A 27,748-nucleotide genomic window follows, 5' to 3' on the forward strand; every position below is an offset into this window, starting at 1 on the left:
TAACATCTGGTAACATTTTCAGCTTCCTGGGAAGCATTCGTACAAGCTGCCATTTTACAGATGCCTAGACACTAGCATGCACTTTTCCTGTGTGAGCCACTACCACCTATTCCCATGTTGGTGAGGTGAAGAATATTATAAAAATAATTTATGTAAAGTGTCTTTCCTGAGGACTCATCAGGCCTGAAAAGAGATTTGAACCATCAACCAGAAGCCTGCCCGTTAAGCTACTGACATGTTCATAAGAAGACCAGGTTGAAAAAACTGCATCGTATAAGATTTTAACCCTATCCCTATGTCGTGTATTACTGTCGTATCCATATGACGTGGGGAACTCTGTGCCACCACTTTCTAAAGAGGAAATTTACTCATTAATCCGATCCGTACGCATTGCATTGCAGTCTGTCAAAATGATTTTTTGAGAAATACTTTTAAAAGTTTCAAAGAGATCTTCCTATACAACCCCAGGGGTCCGAAATGACTCAAGGGCGTATGGATAGGGTTATTGTGTAGTTTGTGGAAACTTTGTCTTTTATCAGCTCGTTATGTTTCAACAAGTTCAGTGATTTGTGCAGTGCTAAAATTTTAATGTGCTGTCTGCTTTCGAAAAACTAACAATAGGGACCTGAATTTTGTTTAGATTTTGAATTAGGTCTATAGAAAGACTATTGTAACCCACTATTACAAGTTGATACAATGTAGTACAGAAGAACAAAAAAATGAAGCCGAAGTGGACGGAGTTCTTATCTAATCTGAATCAAACTTTTAAGTGGATACCCCAGTGTACATTTTGCAAAATCTGCATGTCATTATTTTATGTATGGCCCCTGAAAGTCAAAGGCTACACCCCCAAAGTCAAAATTTGACTCAAAATTATGGAATTTGAGTTGTAGGCATTTTTAGCTTCCTCAGTTTCTCCTACAACTATTTCATCGCATAAGACCCCCCCAAAAAACATATCTTTTCCCCATACCTGGCATGTTTGTCCCTGCCATTTCCTCATAAAGTCAGTATTTTATATTTCTTTATCGGCCGTTTTCTCAAAACGCGACTTTTCTCTATACTTTTTTTTGAATAACTCTACCATTTTTCATCATATCTTCATGAAATTTTCACAGAATGAAGACAAAATTTCAGACAAAAAATTTGTCTGTTGAATGTTTTATATATATATAGATGGAATAGATTTTTGTTGGTGGTGTCTGGAGTGTGGATTTCACGGATTTTTTGCAAACTTGAATGCTACCTCAGGAAAAAATTCATTACAAATTTTCTAATTCGTTTAGGAAAAAAACAACACATAAAGTTTTAGATATAATGTTTGTAAACACGCATGCAAAAAAAAAAATCAATTTCCATGAGCGATAAGTGCGGTATTCATTACGTAAGACATGTCAACAAAATCCAATATGGCCACCGTATCCATGGAAAAGAAACTTTTTTCTCAAATTTGATTGCGGATTTTAAGACTCCTTACTATGCTTGTTATATGTGTGAAATTTGGTAAAATTTGGTCCAGTAATATGCGAGATAGCCTTCAGGTGTAGCGCCCCCCCCCCCCCAAAGCAGAACAGGAAAAGTGACAATTTTGTTTTTCTGGTAAATAATTTATTTTACATATGTGAACTAAAGAACAAAAGTTTCCGGCATTTCCAATCCACTGGGTTTTATGAACGTCATAGGCACTTCTCCTTTGATTTTCTTTGCCTCTGATGAGATGATCTGAAACAGAAAAAAAAAAGAACAGTGCAGAAAATCATATCAAGAAAAAGAAAGCGATGCTACAAAAACTGTAAGCACGCACATTGTTGTATCTGGTAAAAGTACTTGTTAAGTTGATTCATAGCCTTTGTTGACAAACAGCATCTAAACTTGAAAACGTTGATCCAACTGTTAGCTGTTTTTCTCATAATACTGAAATGCACAGATAGATCTAGATGATGAAAAACTGGCCACAGTTTGTCTTTACCAGTCTACCACTTATTGAGTCAAAAAAGCGCCCATTTGCTATTTCTAAGGGCTTCAAATCCCCGACATTCCACCAGTCCCCCTGTACTGCAAACTTCATGCTCGTGCCAAGGCTGGCAAGGCAGGCCACTAAAATATCAAGGAAATGAGATGATTGCATCTCTTTCCCTCGTTGCACAGATCCACGTAAACGCACGCTGCTACATGTAAACAAATGCTTAGGAGCCCCCTGTGCACAGTGTGTTTAGGTGGTGACTACTGTATTTAATGGTGTTTTATTTTCAGACAGAAAACACAAAATACAGTGGAGTTCATTTAAGACAAAATCTGTGGGACTGTCTGATCTTTTCCCAATTTAGCTGGGTGTTCGGTTTAGAGAGATTGCTTAAATGCAATGATTGTCAACAACAGTGCAGAGCTGGGAGGGTCATGCTTGCAGCAAATTTCACCCTTTTTTTCTAGTCTTTTAAAAAAATCTACCTCTTTCAGTAACTGCAATCTGAGCTGCAGACTGTATGCATTCTGCTTTGCCTTAGACATTGTCCCCTTGCTTAATCTGCTGATCAGCCACACAGAACAGATGAAAGAGCAGATCAAGAAATCAGAATAAAAAGTCCATAGGCAATTACCTCAAGAAATAAACCATGTGCCGGCATGTGCTCATGTGTAGGGACTATGTGAACTAGCTTTGCAAGGACATTAAGCCATGACCAATTGAAGTTTGTGTAACATATGAACAGGCACTATCTTTGTGCGATAAAGCCTATGCACAGTATGTAGCCTGTTTGTGGTAAATGTAGCCAAACAGAACATTGACAATGTGTCTGTATGGCCTGGTATCCACACATGTGCGTTCTTGTGTCCCTTTCTTCGATTTCGCAATCCTGAAGTCCATAAGATGTGATAACTTGCATAACTTGACGGTTGCTAGTAAAAGTTTGGATGACAAATGGTTTTTATACAAAGACAAGGAAGTAAAAAACATTTTAAACACGAAAATTGGGTTTTTTCTTGTTTTTCTTTTTTGGTACAGCGCTATAAACTGGATTATCCATGTTTGGGTTTAAGCATACCCCACTATATGTGACACTTAACATTGTAACATAACAAAAGATTTGATAGACTTACGTCACTGCTTGTGTTGTCCAAGATGACAGACAAATCTTCTTCCTGAATCTGTCGTTTCTTGGCTTTTTGGGACAAAGTTGGGTCATAGTGCCGCTCGAGTGTCTGAAGAAAAAACACAAAACACAGACAATCACTGGTTAGGTCCTTACATTTTTCCAAATTGACAACTTTACATAGACGTAATCATGAATTCTACAATGGCAATCTGTTGACTGGATTTTGAGAAAATGTTGCACAAAAAAAAAAAAAAGCGAAAAAAACACAACAACACCCAGTTAACAGACACAACTAGTATGGGGTTAAATAATTTTACAGATGCTTTGAATAATAAATATTTTCCAAGTGAAATAATGAAAATAAGGGGGCGGGGGGTGGGTGGTGTAATGGAAAAACAGCATCCCAGCTAGATGTAGCACTTACAGCAGAGCAAATGGACATTCTATTTGAACACCATGCATTATTACACAAGCAGAGACAACTGCGGTGTCATATCGGTCCAACAAAATCAAATGATGTGTTCAAATTTCAGCTAATTGATACAGGCGTTTCCACTAGAGTTGAATCTGTTCAATATGAAAATCTCTTTCATGAAAGTTAAGCATTTTATAAAAGCAACTCAAGCAGTCACGTGTTAGGTCTATTTAAAACTTCATCTAAGCTGTCAATTTTTTCTGAGCAAAAAACAACCCCAACCACTCACTATATTTGTGGGTCAACGTGATAGAATCATGTACTGTTCAAAATTTAAGGAACGGAGAAACCAGTGTTTTTGCGATTGTCGTGCAATTTTTATTGAAATGTTTTTTTTAGCATAGAAACCTCCATTAATTTCATTTTACAGAACACATTTCAGGGTGAATTTTGCTGAAAAATTTTGCTTAAGGCCAAAGTATGTTATTTTGGAGAATAAGTATCTGAATTCAGTATCAAAAGTTATCAAACTTTGGTAGCAATTTTCTCATTAATTTCACATGTAACATCAGTTAACCCCTGCATTCTTAAATCACATGTGTGTGTGCCTGAAGAAAGGTACCAAAAGTCGGATTTTGACCATTTTGAGTTAAGGGTTGTACCTTGTAGAAAATTCAAAGCTGAACACTGATTTTTGAATTTTTGAGAAATTTCAAGAAGTATTTGAGATATTGGACATTTTGTGAGGTATGGTATAAAGATAAAATTTTAAGAAAATGAGCTTTTAAGTTTAACAAATTTGAGAACACATACAAACTTGAAAAAAACCAACAACTTAAACTGTATTCATGGAAAACTCATTTCCAATTTGGCATTTAGTTTACATTAATATGATGATTAGAATTCAATGTTAAAACATAGCAGGGAAGAGAAAACATGCTTTAAGAATAGATTAGAATTCAATGTTAAAACATAGCAGGGAAGAGAAAACATGCTTTAAGAATAGATTTTTAACACCTTTTAACTCTTTATCTCCGACGGGGTAAACCTACTCAAGGCCCTTTTTTGGTGCTAAATCTAAAAATGACTCATTAAACTTCATTAAATGGAAACTAGCAAGAGTATTTTGATAGTTCATTCTTCATCTAATGAATGAACTTCTTGTATAAGAGATCTGTTAGTCGGCAATGCCGAAAAGTACTTTGATGCCGAAGTCGTCGTAAAGGAATGTGCCCGAGCCGCTGTTAGCGGATTGTCGGAGATAAAGAGTTAAAAGCTGTTTTCATTATATTCATTTTTTTATACTATACCCTCAAAATAAAATACTGAGAAGTCTAGTCAATTAAAACCCTTTTAATATCTTGTTACAAAATGGTGGAGCTATCTATTTTTTATGGAAACACATTTTCATTAAAAAAACCAAACGATTCTTTGTCATTATCAGCCTGTAGCTCGAAACAGTCTGTAGTGACTTTTGGTACCTTTCTCCAGGCACACACACATATCTCAACTTCTGTGCTACATAGACAAATAATTTTTTCACCAAGTACAAGAAAAATAAACATATGCTTTAATTTGATAGCAACGACTCAACATTCTCAAAAATCGTCAAGTGCCCATTTCCACCAAATACTGTGACACATTTCAAGTAAAGAATGCTGGTGATATAAAATTACAGTGGAACTCGGATTCAACGAGATGAGATAGATTCCCCGCGTTTTTTTCTTCTTTAAAATCAATAAAAATAACCCGGATTCAACGAGCACTTAAATCAGCGAGTTCGGATTCAACGAGCACTTAAATCAGCGAGTTCGGATTCAACGAGGTCGCTTCCAGGGTGAACTGCCCCCGCAGACGTGGCTTCGCTCATTTTTCTCCCAGAACGAACTTTATCTATTCCCAGAAACCATCCATTGCAACTGCATTGTCAACCATTATTCACTTAGCCGATTGCATGCGACCAATCAGCGGCCTTTTTTTTTCATACCAGCTACCAACACATGCGTTGTTGGCTCGCGCACGTGTCTACTCTGGCGTGTGTCGGGATCAGATGGGCGGCCTGCACACATGTAACTGTGTGTGTGTGTCAGGGAGGGAGGGGGCGCACTAGCGATCCGGGCGTTGAACGTCGCACAAACGCGTCAGTCTTTTTTTCCCCTTGGCAACTGATCATTATTAGAATGATAAACTAGTCTTGACGTAGATCTTCGTAATGAATTGTGCGCTTATCTATGAAATCAAAAGTTGCCGTTATGCTAGGATGTACACAGCAACACAACTTTGTGGTAAACAATCGAGATGACACAGGAATGCATTTGAACGAATCGTTCTTTTTTTTTTTTACACAGCTCATAATATGCGGGCATTTCAGGCACTATTTGTGACTTCTCTTTATACACAACTTGCTCAGCGCTTGTAATTATCTACACAAAACCTCATGTTTGCTATAACGAACACTCGGATTCAACGAGATTTTAGGTCAGGCCCGGCGACCTTGTTGAATCCGAGTTCCACTGTATATTTCGAGTTACCTGAAGCTCCCACAGACAGCTGTCTAAAGCTCGGCATTTTGACATATCTTCTTCATCTTCCAGGTATGGGTCACTGTCAAGAACTGTGTAAGAAAGCAAAAGTAATTTGGACACAATCTCACTCAGGGCTTTGTATATATGCAATTAACAGTAGGCCTACTCCTTTAGTCTTAGTAGAGGTTTTTATGGTGCTCGCAACTGCATACATAAGGTCATATGAGTGCCAAGGGGTGGATGTCAACAGAGAAGTCCTTACAGGGAATCAGACTTACTATGCTTACCTCTCTAGCTTCAACAGCACAAAGTCTGCTTCAACTATCAAGGCACCCTGGAAATAGCGGGTCACAAACATACAAAAGAAGTAGAGGCAAATGACGATAGGATTAGGAAAGAAAAAGCAGCAGTTCCCTGTTGTAGTTCAGGCACAGTTATGAGCATGACATTGTGGGATCAGCCCATTTACAATTCTACTTTGCATTAGAACGAGAAATGTCCCTCCTTCGGGAATGGCCTAAAGACACTTCAGTCAACCGCCCATTTTAAGACACCCCCCCCCCCCGAAAGAATATATTTAAAACAAATTACCAATTAAAAAACCAGCAACCAGACATGACAAAAATATGAAATAAACAGGAAAAGATAGAATATGGGTTAAAAGTATTTAAAATTAGCAGTGAACGTCTCTATGCCTGTGCTCATTTCCAACTTGATCAAGGAAGGACCACTGATACTGATATTACTGATACATTCAAGTTCTAGACCAGTATGTGAGCCTCAACCAGATTGTCTGAAAATTTATATGATCTTGTAGAACAAGTGAATAATAGGCCTATTAATGAAATCCGTCAATGAATTGCACTTTTACCAACTTTAACATTACAGTGCAACTTAAAATAGGGCTTGGCACAATAACACAATAGAATTGGAATAGGAATCCTCCATCATTATAATGATCTATAAAGATATAGATCTAGTAAAACATGTGAGTAGACCTAGGCCTTGAATTTGAATAAATCCACATCAGAACAATCGGTTGATAGACAAAATTCAAAATGGCCACTCGAGCACGAAATGAAACTGAAGAAAGTAATTTACGCCGTTGTCCTTCTCCGTATTTTTCTTGGGTTCCGACAATTTATTATGTCGAAAACACCAACCTTAGCATGAAAACGAAAGTGCAGACTAAGCCGACCGGAGAAAAATGGGGCGCTGGCGATTGGCAAGGCCTCTCACATAGACCATGCAGGAGGGCCTGGCGATAGCATCGGCTGAGTCGTGGTTGTTGGACTTCAGATGATTGTCAGCAAACATGTAGGTCTATTCTATTTCTAATTCTACTGTCTTTTTCGTCCTTGCCGTCTCCACAACTACATCCTTATTAAAGTCCCATTCCACATTCTGACCAGATATTGGCTGCACTTCATTCCATTTTCTCCATATTGTATTGATAACCAGACAGATTGTCACTGTGAAAAGTACCAGTTACATCACAGAAGATTTGGGAGAAAAGAATTAGGTAACTCAGCACAACTTGTTCCCTAGAGAAATGAAACTAAAAATATTGACAGAAACCAGAAAAATTTGTCAAACAGAAAATCATACTGACAAATGACAGTAGATAAGTGAGGTTTGTTTCATACGCAGCTGGGAAATCTCCAAAAATGCAACCAGTAATGAAAGAGAATCTACTCAACAATAAATGTAATTATATATGGCTCACTGCATGTAACAAGCTATTTAGGAGGGATTGACTTTAAAAATTCCTCACGGGTGATAAAAAAAAAGTAATGCCCACTAACAAAACAACTACACCTAAACTTCAGAGAATAACTTACCCTGTCCACGGAGGACCACAAAATAGCTGAATTTGAATCAACCCCTCCCTCTGTACTGATCCAATCAAGGAAAAAAGCGTCAACTTACCTTCAGCGCCAGAGACTCGGTGCAGAAGTACTTCACACGCTGGATGCCGGCTGATCAGGTTCAGGACAAAAGGAACGGCAATGTGAGCCCCTGAGGCAGGAGCATGCAGGCACATACGAGACAGACGCTTGGCGAAAGCTGCTATCAGGTATGAGGGAAGATGTCTGTAACAAAGCGGAGGAACAAAAAAAAGGAGCGTGACCAATTTGTGTGACAGAAATAAAGAATTTCAAACTATGAGGAAAGAACTTTTCTCCTCAAACCCAAATTCATTCAATAAATGATTCCACAATGCCACCCCCTCAAATGAATAAACTCGTTTTATTCATCTTTATGAAAACCAACTGTCTTTGCGACCTCGGATGCTAAAGTCACACTGATTATTGTAACCCTCATTGTTTTTGTAAAATGCACTTTCTTCATCGTTGACAGCTTTGGGTATTATTGTCTTAAACACTCTTATCATGAAACATAAGTTCGGAAAAAATCATCAATATCTTGTAAATGCTATCATTTACTACATTCATTAAGAAATTCAAGACAAGAAAAAAAGTCCCTCTGATTGCAGTAATGGTTCAGTGTGGAAGATGCAAAGATACAACATCTCACCCGGAAAAAGAAAGAAAAAAAAAAATTAATAAATAAAAATTACAATAAAAACAAATATATCCAATAACATACTTAAGGAAATCACTGTTAAAAAAACCCAAAATTTTACCAATCAGCTGAGTTGAAAAATACATTAATCTAAAATTCTTTCCATGATAAAGGTGAAAACCATGAGTCAATAAGTTACTATCACAATCACACGCTTCAGCACTCACGTGGATGATAAAAATGTGTCTGCCAAGTGGAAGAACCTTGCTCTGTATTTCGCACCAAACACTTGGGGCTCAAACATTGAATACATTTTCTTGTAAAAGTCAGGGTAGTCTCTGCAGAAGTCCAAGTAAAAACTTTACAAGTAAATGTACATTAAAGACAAAAAAGAAATAATTGAAACAACATGCCAACTATGAAAAATATATCCATTTTAAAGACAGTTTTACTTCATGAGAAAAAATGAGCATGCCAGTGATGACATCCAACTGAGAAACATCCATAAAATAAATATACAGTCGAACCTGAGTAAGACGGAATCGCAAGGGAGCCTGAAAAAAGTTCTGTCTTTGACAGGGGAATTTAGTGGAGAGATGTAAAGGGCGGTGGGGGTCCAAAGACCCAGTCGGTGGGATTAAGGGTCATTTGTCCGATCGGCAAGCAACCACAAGTGGTCAAAACTTTACACCTCACAACCGCTATCCTCTCTGATAATGACATGTGTCAGTCTTATTTATCCAATTACCACCAGTGCTTGCATTTCATAGGACCACTGTTCGACCTATTAAAAACAGAAATGTTTGAACATCTCCTTTGCTTCCATCCTAAGCTCCACCCATAAGCACAGTCAACCAATGCCACCTCTCACTGCCAAGTAACAACGATTAGAGGAACTTTTTTCTCGGCTGGCAGTACAATCATCACAGCAGGCATTGTTCAAACTACTTTCACACTTCTGGCCACCAATGAAAGTTTCAATGCTGGAGCGCCACTCAATCATTTTCACAGGCACTCGTGAGATTTCACACCCACATCGCTCAGGGCTCACATCTACCCTCAAAATGCACCCCTACTCCCCTTTCTCGCCCGGCAGCATGGTGTTAAGATTAGAGCCGGTGGACAGAACCAAACTTGCGAGTTTTGTTTCAATTCAGGACTGAACTGGCAAAACATCCTGAATTTAATATGCTCTCTAAATCTATAAAAATGTCTAATTTCTGAGACAATATGATTCTCCAATCTTCAATTGACAAACTTGAATTAAGCAAGGACGTGATGCTGCTACGTGTTTGCAAGTACAAATCCCTGTAATCAGGATTAGAGTTCTTGCACATTCCAAGGATAACAACAAAAAAACGTTTAAAACAAGAGATATAAATAGAACACAAAAAGCATTTAACAAATGACTCACAGTGGCAGTGCCACAATAATACTTAGTTTAGCTTTAGTAAGAGCTTTACGGCACCTACAACACAATAAAGTCATATGTGCCGAACATTTTCGAGGTGTTACAAGATAGTAACAAATTTACATAAGCAGAAGGACTGATAAATATTTGAGAGAAAAGAAGGAGTAAATCACAACAGGGAACGTGCCAACCACCCACACAGAAATACTTACAAGTTAAACTTGTGCATGAGAATGAAGAGCCCGTGTAAACTCATCAGACTGATAGCGCCACCTGCCAGAAAAATGACAAATTTATTGTTAACATCTCACAGAGGACATGGATGGTAGTAAAGATAAAAAATACTTCAGTGGTATGAGTACAGTACACCCACGGAATAATAAAGACCCAAAAAAAAAATGCGTTCAAAGGTGATACCTGGCTTCTCAGATCCCTCTGAACAGATAGCAAACGCAAGGACTCAAAATTTATATTAGTTATAGTAAAGGGTTTTACGGCGCTCGCAACTGCATAAGGTCATATGAGCGCCAAGGGGTGGGTGTCAACAGAGAAGTCTTTACAGGGAATCAGACTTAGACTGCTCACCTCTCTAGCTTCAACAGCCCAAGGTCTGCTTCGACTATCAAGGCATCCTAAAATAGCAGGCCACAACATACAAAAGAAGTAGAGGGAAATGACAATAGTAAGGATCAGGAAAGAAAAAGCAGCAGTTCCCTGTTGTAGATCAGGCACAGTTGTGAGCGTGACATGAGTCAGCCCATTTACAATTCTACTATGCTTGAACGAGAAATGTCCCTCCTCCTTTGGGAATGGTATAAAGACACTTCAGTCAGTGGCACTGCCCCGGGAGGGGGGGTGGCCTCAAAATTTACGGTTTGGAAAATGCAAAATGTGGACAATTTCAGAAATCTGTATTTCTGGATCTATCCCCAAAATTTGCACCCCAGCTGTGTACGTCATTATATTTTCCACTTCATTGTGTACGGTAGGCCTGAATAGATGTACATCCATCAATGTCAATATTCACTTTTGATATCAGAGGTGAGCAATGCGACTATAATCTGACCAAACACCCCCCCCCACCCAAAGGTCAACATCGCAGGCAAGCCAGAGACTTGATGATAGCTTATTATCTTTCCCTCCACAGAAACAAACTGGCTGTATTTCATTATCAGAAAACATGGCCATATATTTTGAGGTTTAGGTGACAGGGAAGCAGCAGCATGAGACTATTATCATTTCAGGACTTTCCTTCTGACTCCCGACACTTTTCAAAGCGTAAAAAGAAGGAAACTTTTATATATGACAAATAAATATGGAGAAAGAGGTATCCATTATTCTAAAACCCTACAATATACGAGGGGCATACCAAAAGTTTTTTACTTGACCATGAAGGAATAAAGGTAGAAGGCTGAAATTTGGGGTGAAAGCCAATAATCATCTTCCTAGAATGCATGTCAATTTTAGGGAATTTCCAATAACTGATTATACCATCAGCACACTGTGAGTGAATGGGGGTATGTTGTTCTCAATTTTCAACATAAAAATGAAGAAAATTGAGCACAGTGCAGTAATGAGATTTTTGTTCTTGCAAGGCAAGCAACAGCATGATATTTTTACGATGCATGCCGCATATGGAACTGATTGCCCATCCTATTCTGTGATGAAATTTTGGGGTAAACAATTCAAATGCAGATTCGTGGGCATTAAAGGGCTGGTCTCCTTACAGAGAGAGGACCTCTATTCTCAAGGTCTTTCCAAGGTCATACACTGATGGCAAAAATGTGTAACTGTGGGAGGCGACTACATTGAGAAAGACTAAGCTTAGTATTAAATTTCAGCTTTGTACCTTTATTCCTTCATGGTCAGGTTATAAACTTTTGGTATGCCCCTCGTAGAGAGCTTATTAGGGAGCAAGATGAGCTTTCAGAGTGACACAAAATTATAAATAATATAAGCACTTTAGCTACTGCCTTTAGTCTAACATAGCCAGAGACAAAAAAGAAGAAAAGAGCTTCAAAGGAGAAGCCACATAAACAAATACCTATGTTGAAAGACTCCGACAGGAAGTCAGCCAGTCGTATGGGAGTCGACATTTTCTCCATTATTGATGAAATCCCAGTCAAGATTTCTCTGTACAAACCCGTTGGCATCTGAAAGAAAGTTAAAAAAAAAGAAAACAATGGAAATAGATGCTCTGCAATTGTCTAGACAAAAGGGACCATTTGCTCAAAAAATGTACAGAAGTTTTTTTTAACAAAACATTCTAATCAAGTTAAAATTACAGGCAATGTATACGAGGAAAGAAACAAGAAATAATGTTTTGCATAACGAGTAACTGATAAATTTACAGATATTTCATACCTTATGCTTCAGGAACTGACAGACAACAGCAGTGAGCATTTTCTTTGACTTGTCATCTGTAGAAAAAACCCAAACAAAACATGTCTGTAGTTAGAATAGCTAAAGATAATTCATCACCAAGAGAGGCATCAGAGAAAGAAAAGCATGTTGACACATAAACTTCCGTTCATTGCTGTGAAAATCAACATGAATAGAACTAAGAACTAACGTAGCAAAGAAATGGGATGCACAAGTAGCGTCTTGCAACTACTCGGCCAGGTACTTCATATTTCTTAAACGTTCCTTGGACAATATTTTCCCTTTTCAATGGATATTACACAAATATTTTGTGACGTTGTGTAATTCGTCAGAAGGTAATACTTGAATACCGGTATTAAAAAACTTCAAATGGATGTTATTACTGTTAAGAACTTTGAAATCAAAGATTCTATCAACGAAGATATATGCACTGAATTTTCCTCTCTCTATATTCTTTGAACTTACTAAAACCAAAGAGACCAAGATTTCTAAGATCACCTACAAGTGAATTAATAGTTACCATCATAGCCTAGATTAAGGACATACTGTAACAAGTGAATTGTGTGTTTGAACCAAGGACCAGAAAATATGAATATTTCAACAAAAAAATAAACGTATACATTGGGAATTGTGATTTGAACATACTTTCACAAACCAAAACATATTACTCAAAGTAAAAAAAAAGTGACCCTGAAGATACGGTTCAGACAAGGACCCAGTTATGCATCTAAACTACATAATTGCAATAGTCGGAATTGTTTTAAACTGCCATCCACTGTCCAGAAGAAAAAAGGGCCATCTTAACTCTTTCAGGACGAAACGGACACATCTGTCCGACCAGCAGCAGAACAAAGTCAATGTTCAACACATTTCGAACAACCACACTCAAATCAGAAACACACATTTGCCAAGTTTTTCACAAGCATGATGTTGCAGACCGTTTAAAGTTTCAGATAAATTAAACGAAAAAGTCTACATGATTAACGAAGTTAGGCTCTTCTTTAAGTGCCTTCAAAACAGCTTGTTTGCTTACATTGTCGAAAATGCGTCCTCAAAGAGTATAACAGGTGTCATTTTACTGTAAAAAAACCCCCCAACAACTAAAGGGCCAAAGTGGAAGTGGCTATTTGTACAGGTTATTGTCTTAAACAGGTAGCACTGGAGCAGGTTCGACTGTATACTGCACAATATATAAAACACAAAAGCCATACCTATTTCTTGTTCTGCGATCTGCTTAATTATCCTCCAGCAGTTGAAAAGAAAGATGTCAGATGGCGTCTGAAAAGAAAAAGACCACCAAAAAATTTTTTTTCTTCGAATTTGTCAACTTGTAGATCCACTTATATCTAGCATACAGTCAACAACCTGTAACAGTTCTTCTCCCCAAACAACTTGATATTTGCAGATCAACTTTGCCCATCCTTCCATATAAAACTGCATGCATTCATAAATTTAGCCTAAAAGATTCAGGCATAATGTAAACTGAGAAGAAATAAAAATCAATATACCCCCCAATACAGAGAAGAAAACCTTCCTTGCTAAAACTTAAAAAGACCATGGAGACCCCCCCCCCCCCCCCCCCAAAAAAAAAGAACCATATAGAAAGAATATAATAGGTAAAAAGGTAGGAAACTGCTGCTCTGATAAAAATGCAAGCTCACAAACTCCCTTTTCACTTACCGAGTCCAGTGTCTTTATGCAAGCCTTCAAGTGTGCCAGACAACATGCTGTGACCTCCGTGCTGCCCTCCCAGACACTCAGAAGAAGTGGGAGTAGTTCAATCAGCTGGGCCTGGTCCTGCTCAGTGCTGAGTAGTTGATTCATTACATTCTGGGAGGACACATAAATAATATGGATCTAGCCACATATATAAACCTAGCTTTATCTATCATTCTGTATAAATATATATATATATAGATACATATTTACACATACATATACATTATATATGTGCGGTCTAGATTGAACATAGTAAACATAGGATATCTAAGAACTTCGGTCAATATCAAAAGAGGTAGACAAGGTTGGACAAACTGGTCAAAATTTTATATGAATTATGTTCCCTGTGACACTCTGGGGTCATTGTCTTGCGCTGTTTTTTTTAAACGATTAAAATATATTTGCAAACAACAAAATAAAAACAATGTCAGGATATTATAAGTTAAAAAATGTATTAAATTTAGAGCCTCTATAAACATGTTATTATTAGGATATTATATTCATAATTTCTTTCATCAAACCTGAATAAGTTTGCCACATAAGCCTTGTGTAGAGTGACTTTTCTCCGCTTGAAGGGTGGTAACAAGAGCGTCCATCGCAGAAATCTGATGATGTACATAATACAGCATAAAATTAAGCATAAATCAAATAGGAATGAATACAATTTGCAGTACAGTAGTTGTCTACAGGTGTAAGACAGGGGAAAACACTGAAACTTCTAACATCTTTCAAGTTAATACATTAGGTTTACAGATTAGTTGTGCTAATCATCACAAGTATTCCTTTGAATTAAATTTTTTTTAAAAGAAGAAAACTTTAGTTTCAATGATAGAATTGTACTCATTCAGAAGCTAATCATCATTATGAACTATTTCATATTTCATTTATAATCGAGAGGCTGCGAAAGTACCAACAGAGTGAACAGTACATTCATAAGACTCAGTCACGATAAGTCAAAAGGTCCAGACCTGTACTGTAGATTGATCATGGTTCAAATTGTCACACAGAACATCACACGTTGTTGTGAACTGCTCCTGTAGCCATGATGAGAACTGGTCCTCTTTGCTTAAATCTGGCGACAAAGAACAGATAAAACAAGATACACTCTATTGACTTCATAATGGAGAGGAAGAAATAAAGTGTGTTTACACCTGCTTCTGTATCAATATTCACAGCATCACATCAACACAAAAGATACCTCCCCCCCACCCCCACCAAAACAAAACAGAAAGAAACCCAGCAGATTAAACTGACATGTCATAAATCTAGAATAATTCAATTAAGCACTTTCAAAGTTGACTCTTTATGTCTTGCCCCCATGAGCTACTGGATCTGTGCATCAGAGAGCTTTTGGGTCAACTGCCTGATATTTACAAAATCCTACCCTTAAGACAGGCATTTAGTGCATTATAAAAGGAAAGGAAGTATCATTTAGGCATGTACTCAGTATGCATGTGGTAAATCCTGCAGTAAATTCAAACTTCACATACGGTAATAAAAAAAAAAAAAAAAGAGGATATATATCGTCTGCCTTGTGATATAACTGACCAACCCACAAAATTTGAAATTTTTTAAAATTGTCCCGTTCGATAGTAAATTGTCCATTTCATATGCCCACTCAAAGGCAGATCTGAATTTTGTCAAGAAATGTCTTTAAAACATTAGAAATAAAACCACACAACCCGGCACTGATTGGATAGCTTGATAATTCCAACTATCCCACATACGAGGGAGGGAATGAGGGTTGGATGTTTTTGTCGAGCTAACAACGAGGGGCCACGTGTTACGTTACCGACTAACCCAGACTTCGACTCGTCTCCGGACTTCGTTTGACATCCCATTCAGACCTGTGATAGTCCAGAATTCGCTAACGTAAATGTGAGAGCTCTCCAAAAAGGAATACCTGTTGTTGTTTCATTGGGGAGTTATATAGATCTAGTTGTTTCCTCTTTATAATGCTGCTGATAATGGTATTGATGACTAAAACTACCCACTGTTCCCACAGAGATGTTTATCTCTTGACCATGCCGGTATTTAAAATGCATCTTTTTGGATTTTTTTAATATGACACTTTTTTTCGTTACAGACTAACCCCGACTTCGACTCGTCCCCGGACTTCGTTTGACATCATATTCAGACCTGTGATAGTCCAGAATTCGCTCACGTAAACGTGAGAGCTCTCCAAAAAGGAATAATTTGTGGTTTCACTGGGGAGTTACATAGATCTAGTCGTTTCCTCCTTTTTTCTTCGTTTTTAATGCTGCTGATAATGTTATTGATGACTACAACTACCCACTGTTCTCATAGAACTGTTTATCTCTTGACCATGCCGGTATTTAAAATGCATCTTTTTGGATTTTTATTTTATATGACACTTTTTTTCCTGTCCATGTGCTCTTCCTTGCCTTTGTACTGGAAAGTCACCAAATTGCGAAGGCATTTTCCCCTATTCAGACTACTGTCTCTTCTCCTAATCAATCTTTTTCTTAGCAAATGAATTGGCGAAGTTGAAAGCATTTCATTCCTTGCTAACTCACTCAGAAAAAAAATTGTGTGACCTGTCTAGCACATCGCCTGCCTCCAACAATCATTGTTGTTTTAAGTGCTTCTTCCTTTTTTTTCATTTGCATTGTTTATTGAAGTCATTTTTTTATAATACCTTCTGAAACATCTTTCGACTTTCTTTGATAGTTTATTTCGTTTGTGTTTTGTATAGATTATTTTCTCAGTGTCATATAATGCTCTATCCTTAAATCAAACCCTAACTTACAAAACCATATAACATTCCATGACATGATGCCACTCTTCCTGCGTCACCGCTGACCCTCCGCGCAGTAGAAAGTGATCAACAAGACCAGGCTAATGTCACACCAGCTGATGATACAACCGTTATATCACCCTTGATCTCTGCAAAAAGGACACGCGATGAAAACGGTTGGAAGGGTAACAAAAGGAAGATATTGAAAGAACTGGGGATGCCTCTACGCATGTCAAGTCACAAGAGAGCAGGGTGTGAACTTAACGACCGTTGCAGTTGTCAACTGGTTAGTACAAAAAGCAATGACATCGCTGGTCACTCTCTTGGAAGATAAAGAGAGCCTACGTATATATGCCATGATAAACAGTCTGACCAACTGGGTCAGAAAAAAAAACCAAAAGCCCCCCAAGAACACATCATGCCCACCACGAGAGAGCCAAGGATTATATGTCTTTCCATAAAGAGGATTTTTTAAACAAACTTTCGAAGATACCCTCCTATATGCAGATGTCAATCCAGAACACGTCAGATCTGCATCAAGTGTCAATGGAGAAATTTGCAGAGAGGCTGAAAGCAACATTGAGCTGTCAAGTGTTCTGCCAAAAGTTCAAGAAAAACAATTTTAGTTTACTTCCAACCAAGAAGTACCAGTGCGACATTTGTACCAGCTTCAAATCTGGAAACCTCAAAGAAACAGAATATGCAGCTTATGAAATATGAATATGATTAACGCTGCATCTCGAGCAGAAAAGGAGAAGGACAGGGGGGCTGCACTGAACCCAGAGAACAAAGTGTGTGTCTTTTGTATGGAGACCCAGTGCGTCCTTCTGGCACCATTTCCAAAGACATTTGCCTTATATTATAAAACAAAACTGGCAGTACACAATTTTACGATTTAGGATCTTGCTACCAGAGACGCCAGTTGATACGCCAGGGATGAAAGTGACACTGGTCTGAGCTCCAACAGTTTTCATCATGTCTGACTCACTACCTAAGATTGCGAGCGAATGACTTCAACCACTTCATCATCTACAGTGATGAGTGCAAACACCAAAAAAGAAATGCCACTCTAGATAGTGCAATGGCGTCGCTGGCCAAAGAGATTGACATCACAGTTGAGCAATAATTCTCGCCGAGGGCCATACCCAAATGGAGGTTGATTCAGTCAATGGCACTATAGAGCGATCGCTAAGAAACCGCACTGATTTACATCCCAGTGGACTACGTGAACATCCTGCTCCAAGCCAGACGCATCCCCAGGCCCTATGAAGTTATGTATCTGGACCACAGCTTTCTCAAAGATTTCCCAAAGGCCAGAGAGTACTAAACGATTCGCCCCGCCCGGGGAGAAAAGCAGGCGACCCTACTGTCACTGACTTGCAGGCATCAAAGTACACTCCAGTCTTTAAAATTCAGTACAAGTTGAACTTTGATGATGAATGGCAGGTGCTGCAGGGACCAACAAAGCTGAACACCCTGTGAACCACAATTACTGCTGGACCTCTCTACAAAGAGAGTGAAGATAGCAGCTAGGCAGTATAAGCATCTACAAGAGTTGAAGGCTGTTGTACCACAATGCTACCACAATTACTATGACACTTTGCCTCAGTAAGAAGCTTTGAAAGCGATCAAGTCAAATTTGATTATTGTAGAGTCTGTCAAAACAATGGTGGCTTTTTGTTGTATTGCTTTGTTATGGCCATAGGGCACAGAGAGAGTGAGACAGACATGCTCTTCTATTGTTGAGAAAACTCAATAAAGTAGTTGTTGTCAAGCCACACACCTTGAAGAAAGTTGGCGCATTCTTCTTTGATACTTACAAAGTTTTTTTGCATAATAATATTATAGTATTACTATTACGTAACCAGCTTCCCTCAAACCATTGCAGAGGTAGCTGAGCTTTTGTGTGGCTTTCTGCTTTCATTTCTTTCTAAGTATTACTTTTCCCCCCATCATTTGAATGACCTGCCAGTGTCAATAGTAGCGTGTCAGACACTGTCATAAATTCTAAAGGCCTGCTGCTGCTGCTACTACTGTAGTTGTTGCTGCTGTAGCTGCTCTCCCTTACCCGTTGAACCTCCTGCTCTTCTAATTCAAATGTAGTTAATAGACCCATTACTGTGTTCTGCTTCTGGTAAATGGTCAACCTTGTGACTGCTGTTTTTGCCTGAATTGACTCCATGGCACTGAAAATACAGCAGCTGACAGCATGGTGGTAGCGACAAAATTGTCGTCCTCCTCTTCCTTTTTCTTCTTCTCCTCCACTTACCCCTCTTTTTTTTCTTCCCTTCCTCCTCCCCCTCCTCCTTCTGATGATGATGAAACATGTAACACAAAAGATCACGACAATTGAAACAATAGATCAAATTATATGTTACCGACAAGTGCGGCTTGGCTGCACTTAAGCCCAGCAGTGGCTTCCTGATAAAAAAGGCCAACCCACAAAATTGAGGATTGGTCGGTTTTATCCGGAAAAATTTGAGCGCCATAACCGTCCAACCAACACAGTTTCATTAAAAGCAATTTTTAAAGTAAAAAAAGGTCTACAGTTTTTCGGTATAGTAAAGTGTTTTTATAGGTGTTTACAGCACTGATTTATCGTTAGACACCTCTGTTTTGAAATAAAACAGTTTTTTCCTTCTCCTGTAACATTTACCCTGCTGGGATTAGTTGATTTTATCACAAGGCTGAAGATATATATATCGATCGACATGCGGTTTTCACCAAAAAATTCTTTAAGATATTCTCCAGATCATGATGCCCTTGGTTTTTTCAGTTTTGAGACGATTTTGTTGCAAAAAGATAAATTTCTTTATTTCGCCGATCGCTTTTTTGTAGGCCGACGCTTCTGTCTCTGAAATTTTAGAAACTCCGGAAGTGATATTCCGCTAGGCGCATTTTGTTTTGAGAGTATAGATCTAGACCTTTTCATTTTTTGAATCTCATGATTTATTTCCCCATTCCAGTAAAGTGTAAATATAGTAGGTCAATTACTTTTAGTTGATATTAATGCACCGATCATTCCTTTCATCGAAAGGGGGCCCAGCTAGTATATATATACTATATATATATATATGTGAGGCAGCGTGGTGGAATCAGGCTCTCGTCAAAATAATCAAAGTGAAGAAACTTGCATTTTTACGCAGATTTGTGAATTTTTATCAAATTTTTGTTTTTTGGCTCAACACCTTTCAAGCCCATTTAACAACTAATTTCTGTGTGGATTTTTCTGAAAAACGTTGATTAAAGGCACAAAAAATGTAAATTTTCAGTTACCACGGACTCTTAAGCTAAGGAAATAACTAAACTTTGGCGGTCATTTTCTCACTAATTTTACCTCTGAAAACAGGTGACCCCCACCTCCTTCTTTCATAAATATCTGAACTTGTATTCAAGATAAATGGATATTGTTTTCATCCAAATAAAGACAAGTGAACAAGCTTTAAGAAGATACCAATAACTCTACAGGCCCAAAAATTGACGAGAGCCTGATTCCACCACGCTGCCTCATATATATATATATATATATATATATATATATATATATATATATATATACACACACAGTCAAACCTGCCCTGACGGCCACCTCTATAAGACGGCCACTTTCCATTTCCCCCCTTGCGTTTTTTCTATATAATTTAACTGTGTAAAACGGGCACCTGTCCAACGCGGCCACCCTATTTTAACACACAACCCCTATTACACTAAGCAATAACACCTGTCTTTGACGGCAACCTTAGTGACTCCATTACGTTTTGTCACAAATTGTGCATTGGCCCCTGGCGTTGTGGGCGAGTCGTCATAATTCAATCACCTGTTGTTGTTAGGTAGTCCTGCAACCGATCATGTTGTGTAGGCCCTTCCCACTGTTGACCAACAGCTACCAATTTTCAGCTGCTGGTGAGGTAAGCGTTTGATCCCTCATTACCCATAAGCCCCGCCCAGAACTCAAACACAAATCGTAAGTGAGATGAGTGGTCACTGTTTACCCAATCTGTAACAAAGTAACATTGGATGTCAACATGAACATGTGACAGAAGCGTCGCTCGTTCTCCGAGTGGTGGCGACCCATGTGTTTGTTTTAACATTGCACTCGGTCTTCCTTGTCTGATACATTTTGTTTTATTGTCACCCTTGCGCAAAATCAGCAACAAAATAAAAATTACAAACAAAATGCAAACCAACAACAACAACAACAACAAAATCAACAACAACAGTGCGGCTACTTTCGATTAGGACCTCAGATGGGAATGGTTTGTTTTCTTCATCTGTATCAGAACTGCCTAAGACGGCCACTTTTCTCCTTGACAATGGGTGGCCGTCTTACACAGGTTTGACTGTATATATATTGTCGAACCTGCCATAATGGAAACCTGTCTCAACAGGAATCTCCCCCCCCCCCCGGTATATTTCTCTTTAATTACCAGTATAACAAAAACTCGCAAGTTTGGTTCTGCCGGCTCTATAAACGCCATGGCCATGCCGCTGGGCGAGGAAGGGGAGTAGGGGTGCAATTTGGGAGTAGATACTACCCCATCATGTGAGCCCTGAGCGATGCAGACGGCCAGGGTAGTGTGGGCGTGAAATCTCACGATTGCCCTAGAGAGTGCTCGAGTAGCGAGCCACTATGGAAACTTTCTTGGGTAGCCAGAAGCCAATGGTGTGAAATTAGTTTGACCAATGCCTGCCACCCTGATCGTACGCCATCCGAGAAAAGAGTCGAATCGTTGTTACATGATGGCAGTGAGGGGTGGCATTGGTTGACAGTGCTTGTTACACCGATGGGTGGGGCTAAGAGTGGAAGCAAAGGAGACGTTCAAACGTTTCTGCTTTTAATAGGTCAAACAGTGGTCTTATGAAAGGCAAGCACTGGTGGTAATTGGATAAGTAAGAGTGAAGCATGTCATTATCAGACAGGATGGCAGTTGAGAGGTGTGAAGTTTTGACCAGAGCTTGCCGATCGGACAAGCCATCCTTCATCCCACCGGCAGGGCCTTTGAATCTCCCCCCACTTCCATCTTCCCCATAATTCCCCTGTCTAAGACGGAATTTTTTTCTGGCTCCCTTGCGATTCCGTCTTACACAGGTTCGACTGTATACAAAACAGAAGCGTACAAGATCAATGTGGCTGGACACAAATATCCTTTAAAAATGGTTAAGTACAAATTATACGTCTCAAACATTAATATATTTAGCATATATTCTATCAGATTGTAAACTGAGCCTTTTACCTTCCTCAGCTACAGTCGTCTTTCCGGGATCCAAAAACTGTTTTTGAGACAAGAAGTGTGCGAAAATGTCCCCCAGGGCTTTGCAGCTGGCACTTATCACCACACTGTCATCACTCTGATAAAAAAGAAGTATGAAAATTAGTTACTGGTAACGTATTAAGTTAAAGAGCATCTTTAACATGTGTGCAATAAATAATAAGTCAATAACTCAGGTCAATTAGATGAGAAAAAAAAGTGTATTCAATTACAGCATTAAAATTGGCAGTGATAAACTTGTAGAAAATGGGCGCTATGTCCTTGAACTTTCATCCCGAGATTGCCTAATGCCAAATAACAGCTGTTCTGTGTTTGCCATCGGCAGAAACGGGAGCCATCTTTTCAATAAAAATATATCAGATGGCAGGACATTATTGAGCTTTTGTATTAGTCAGTCATAGGGAGGAGCAGGACATTCAAAAAATCATCTGAAAGTTTCGGGTTTTGAACAGTAGATTACTTAAGCATCTGTGAATGATTCTCCCTCGCGCCCCGGAATAATTTGTTTTGTGAAAGTCACATTCATTTCACAGTGCTCATTTCCAGGCTTTGTTTATAAGGAAATTCCTTTTTCAGAATATCTTAATGAAGAATACATAGGACCACGCTTTTCAGAAACTTTTCAACCAGACACTATCAATAGACATGTTCTTGTTCTTAAAGAATTAAAGTTGTTTCAAGGGCTCCATTGTTTGGAAAGGCATCCATATCTCTAAACTTAACGCCATGGCCATGCCGCTAGGTGAGGAAAGGGAGAAGGGGTGCAATTTGGGGGTAGATGTTACCCCAAAATGTGAGCCCTGAGCGATGCAGATGGTCAGTGTAGTGTGGATGTGAAATCTCACGATTGCCCGTGAGAGTGCTCGAGTAGCGAGCCACTACGGAAACTTTCCTGGGTAGCCAGAAGCCAGAGGTGTGAAATTAGATTGACCAATGCCTGAAACCCTGATTGTACGCCAGCCGAGATGGCGAGAAAAGAGCTCCTCGAATCGTTGTTACATGATGGCAGTGAGGGGTGGCATTGGTTGACTGCTTGTTACACCAATGGGTGGAGCTAAGGGTGGAAGTAAAGGATATGTTCAAATGTTTCTGTTTTCAATAGGTCAAACAGTGGTCCTATCATGAAAGGCAAGCACTGGTGGTAATTGGCTAAGTAAGAGTGACGTATGTCATTACCAGACAGGATAGCAGTTGACAGGTGTGAAGTTTTGACCACTGGTAACCGATCAGACAAGCTATCCTTGATCCCACTGGCAAGGCCTTTGACCCCCCCCCCTCTCCATCTCCCCCTAAATTCCCCTGTCTAAGACGGATTTTTCTGGTCCCCTTGGAATTCCGTCTTATACAGGTTCGACTGTATTTAATAAACATATTTCTGCTTGAGTTTGGGTGCATTTGCGGCATACTTCTAGAGTCGCCTGCGTAGGTACTACACAGAAGCGTAGGCTTGCCTACCCTCATTCAAAACACGTCAAGTTGAAGTTGGTAGCTCTAGGGGTTCGTTCAATAAAATTAGGAACAAATTGACCCACTTAGACATGAGGAGCTTGGAAGGATAACCAGGAAACCACTCATTTTACTGTACATAATCTTTCAAATGAGTTTGAATTTATGAAAAATGATATTACCTAATAAAGTTTATAGATAGTTTTGAATACCATTTTGTGCAGGTAAAAAGAAGAATTAGAATGCAAAACATTCGCAAATTGACCTATACTATTTCTTTTCGACCCCCGGAATGTGTGTAACTACTTGTGACTTATCAACCTATGAGAGGGGATTGGATCTTGATCTATAACTTATTAATGTGTTCATAACACATTATGAATAGAAAGCTAAAGATAAAGTGTTGTTTTCAGACTTGGCATCGTTTCACTCGGTGGCAATTGACGCTACCTAAAAATATGGGGGGTTTCAGGGGGCATGCCCTTGTGTATGTAACCAGAATTTGATGTTTTGCAATTAGGTTTCATATTTTGCTTTGCTCACAGCGATCCAAACATCATATCGTCATGGGCAGCAAAAAGTAGTAATTTCCAACCATATAGAAAACACATGTAATCAGTAATTGTATCGTTTAGTCAAATTTGACAGTCTAAGTAGATCTAGTCTAGATCTAGATGTAGAACTAATAATTGTTGAGGCCAAAACTGAATTTCGCGGTTAAGTAGATTCAATAGTAGATCAAATGTAAGTCTCAACAGGGAGTCATATATAATATAGGCCCTTTAACTATTTCGAAGTGGCTATGGGTACGGCCCTCCCGTACGCATAGCATCGAGGCTATGTGTACGCCCCTCCACTTCACATAATAAGCTAGGCTGTGTATGTGGCACATAATAAACCTGACACTTCAACTACAAGTAGACAAACTTAAACCCAGGAAGTGCGCAGGCCCTTTATAAAGGGCGTAAGCCGGGCTACCCGGGAAGCCTTCTATATAGGGATGACCTACTTCGATTGGGAAGCGCGCAGCTATAAAGGGCATAGACGCTGACCATTTTTCAATGGAAAATTTCAGCATTCCTTATATGGAAAATGACATAGTATATTACAGGTCAATGTTATAAATAGTGACCAATGACTTTGCAAGTTATCTTGACCTCGTAGAGTGTCTCTTGACCAAAGATTGTACATAACAAAATAGTTCACTAAGCCAAAAAGGTGTCCACGGAAGAGGGCACCGCCGAATATTGAGGACACTTTTTTTAATTGGCCAAATTATAGAGGAGTGAACTATCTTGTTATACACGATCTTTGTCTTGGCCAAGATATTGATCGATAAAGTCACGCAGTCCAGCTGAGCGATTATCAAGGCCGTGAGCATACTTCTATCTAAATCTAAGGGCCTTTCCGTGCCTACGCAAAACATGCGATTAAACGTAGAAGGACGCAAGCTATTTTTAGGTGTAGTGCCCATCTTGTTTGACGTCAGACCAGGATACCCCTCCGATCATGTGACTACATCTAAGTATAGGCAACCGCATGGCACCAAAGATGGAAATGTATTACAGTAGTCTCCGCCTAAGATCCCACCTCCTACAATCCCGGTTCGCTTAAGATCCCGTTGTTTTAAGAAAACAGAATTTTTACTATACAAAAGTCACCCCTAAGATCCCGCTCTGATTCACTCTGAAGGTCTACATTCGGCTAAGATCCCGCATTTCAGATCATAATTTGAGGAAAAAATAGTTGAGATAAATAAACAGTCCGTCGCGTCAAAGATCAACCACTATCGTGAATGTGATCACATACACGTTGTACAACTCGATGAAGCGATACAATGTTAGCCCCAGACCGGATCACACCGTTTTTCTGAACATCGCACTCACACCTGAGCTCTCCACCTAAACTTACATCACTCGCTGGGTGGGCAGGGCCTACACGTTCGCTCCAGACGGGATCACATTGAATGTCCCAGTGAACTCTTCCCTGACCATTGCAGAAGTTGTCTCTACTCCCGAATTTTCGAGACAGGCTGAATTTAAATCGGTGTGTTCACAACGTAATGGTGTGTAACGACAAAGGCGGTTGGGGGGTAGGGGGGGGGACTCAGTCAGAGATGGAAAGCTATAAATTTTCAACAGGTAAGAGGGAGGGGCAACTGGTTACGCGTAGATCTTGAGACTCATGATAGGATAAAAAGCGAAAATGGCACGCCTCATCCCACTATGCACTGTAATAGATAAGTCATCAAGGTTAACCACTCTTTGCTCGCAATATGCCATAAACCCACCAAGAGGTCATGTCAGTTCATTTTAGAGTGGAGGGAGACAATTGTACCTATTGTGAGCCTTAACATGGATCACCATAGATTCTTCCCTGGGTTCATCGGTTAAGATCCCGGTTCGCCTTAGAAGATCCCGCATTTCCTTGCTCCCGATCACCGGGATCTTAGGCAGAGACTACTGTATATTAAGCTTAATCTACCTCTCGCTGTCAGAAGTTCTGATGGCCGAATAGACAGCGCGTCTGTGTTCAAAGTCATGCAAAGATTTTATGAGCGGTTCGATCCCGGTCCCGGCCAGTTTTTCTTTCTCTTCTCCTCCGCCCGACTGACCAACAGTTTGTCCCATAAATTATAATTTGTTACTTTTAGTTTGAAATTTTAAAATGTATTAGTGATTAAAAATGCAGGGGGGGGGGGGGGGGGGTTAGTGTAGTAGATCTAAATTTAGATATCTAGATCTAGATATTATCTAGTCCTCCTGCGTCTTTACGGCAATTTTCGTGCGGTCTTCCATCATGTCCAGGTAGGCCTAATAGATCTAGATCTAGAATTTAGATCTAGATCTAATCTAGAATCTAGATTTAGAGATCTAATCTAGAATCTAGATCTAGATCTAATCTAGAATCTAGATTCTAGATCTAGATCTAGAAAATCCGAAATGTTACCGAAAACACGTCGTTCCATGTTTGGGTATCCCAGGAAGTGATGACATCAAATTACTAAAATAAGCAGCCAATCAGAAAGATGCGTCATTTCTAAGTTTAACGGCATGTCAAAGCAACAGGCTATTTTAAGTCAAGACACAGACAGTCACAATCAACCACTAGAATTAGGGAAAAACTTCCGTAACGAGCAACCACCCCATCAAACACAATAAAGAAGAGGCCTAGACCTAACCCTACCCTTACCCCAAGCCCTCCCCCAAGCCCTCAATTCTGCTCTGTCTCATAGTGGTCGCTCTTTACTGAAGTCCTCCCAGAATTGGAATCTAGATCTATATCTAGATTCTAGATCTATATCTATGATAACAATGATGGCAATGAGGACTACCTTCTACATCTAGACTCTAGATTTAGATCTAGATCTATGCGTGTAGATCTATTCCAGACTCTATATAATGTGACGAGTCTCGTGTCGATATTTTAGTTATCTTGCACAAATTCTACTTGCAGCCAGACAGTAGATCTAGACTTATCCAACTATCATAGCATGGGTGCAAATGAAAATCAGTGGACGAAATTGTTTACCTGATTAAAACTCAAAATGTCCAGCAACAAATTGGCATTTTTATGATCACTCAGGATGGCTGCTGTTTTCTTCCGAATTGATTTCTCGGTGGTAGTGGAATTTTTCGTGCCTGCCATCATTGAATGTTGACTGAATTTATACCATGCTGCTTCCGGTCCAGTTATAACTGTGAGGAAAATGTCTAATAATAACCACCAATGAAAAAGTATCACTTCGAAAAGAAGCTTGAGAAGAGGTTGGTGCGCATGCGCTAATCGCGAAGACGTTCTCTTTGGAGGGAGAACCCTCGAGCACTCCACGTCTGAAAATATTTCATTTTTTGATAATTTCTTCCATGTGCAAAGTGGCCACTGGGTAAAAATGTTTAGCTAAGTGTCTGGTTCGGTTGGAATTGGGCTTTTTGGCCATGATGGAGGGCGAATGTGAGAGCATTTTGTAAAAACTATAGGTATGTATGACCAAATTCTCTTACTCAAAATGGCGTCAGTGTGAAATGTCGAACTCGTGCGCAGACAGGGTGCGCACACAAAACTACTACGTTCACTGGCAATGCAATGAGGCAGCTTTGCCTAGCCTAGGCTAAAGCAAGAAACTGGTTGTTGGATCGTGAACATTTTTTACAGATTCCGTGAAATAAATGATGACTAATGCATTTGTATCCTCAGTTAATGC

At 39.3% G+C, this 27,748-nt stretch overlaps 2 protein-coding genes across 7 annotated transcripts in view; one reads left to right on the plus strand and one right to left on the minus strand.

Annotated features, from left to right (window-relative positions):
• Positions 1-1,586: 1,586 nt before the first annotated feature.
• LOC101863290 (nucleolar complex protein 4 homolog) lies at positions 1,587-27,662 on the minus strand. Of its 2 annotated transcripts, none has more exons than XM_035971924.1 (14): positions 27,549-27,662; positions 22,063-22,177; positions 15,039-15,142; positions 14,592-14,675; positions 14,032-14,181; positions 13,563-13,629; positions 12,334-12,389; positions 12,014-12,122; positions 10,182-10,242; positions 8,786-8,896; positions 7,962-8,125; positions 6,039-6,121; positions 3,097-3,198; positions 1,587-1,722 (listed from the first exon to the last, which is right to left on the minus strand). In XM_035971924.1, exons 4-14 carry the CDS (start codon positions 14,664-14,666, stop codon positions 1,627-1,629), a joined length of 1,074 nt encoding a protein of 357 aa, XP_035827817.1. In that variant the 5' UTR covers positions 14,667-14,675; positions 15,039-15,142; positions 22,063-22,177; positions 27,549-27,662; the 3' UTR covers positions 1,587-1,626. The 2 variants fall into 2 exon arrangements, with proteins under 2 accessions (XP_035827817.1, XP_005106560.1); XM_005106503.3 differs by lacking the exon at positions 27,549-27,662 and adding an exon at positions 27,076-27,328.
• Positions 27,334-27,748, plus strand: part of LOC101862891 (helicase domino) — an 80,713-nt gene continuing 80,298 nt past the window's right edge. For all 5 annotated transcript variants that reach the window (XM_035971920.1, XM_035971922.1, XM_013087051.1 and 2 more), the window contains exon 1: positions 27,334-27,524. The gene's annotated coding sequence lies outside the window, so the exon portion shown is untranslated. The remainder of the gene's footprint in view (positions 27,525-27,748) is intronic.

The sequence above is a fragment of the Aplysia californica genome, unplaced genomic scaffold, assembly GCF_000002075.1.
Source record: "Aplysia californica isolate F4 #8 unplaced genomic scaffold, AplCal3.0 scaffold00538, whole genome shotgun sequence".
Taxonomy (NCBI): domain Eukaryota; kingdom Metazoa; phylum Mollusca; class Gastropoda; order Aplysiida; family Aplysiidae; genus Aplysia; species Aplysia californica.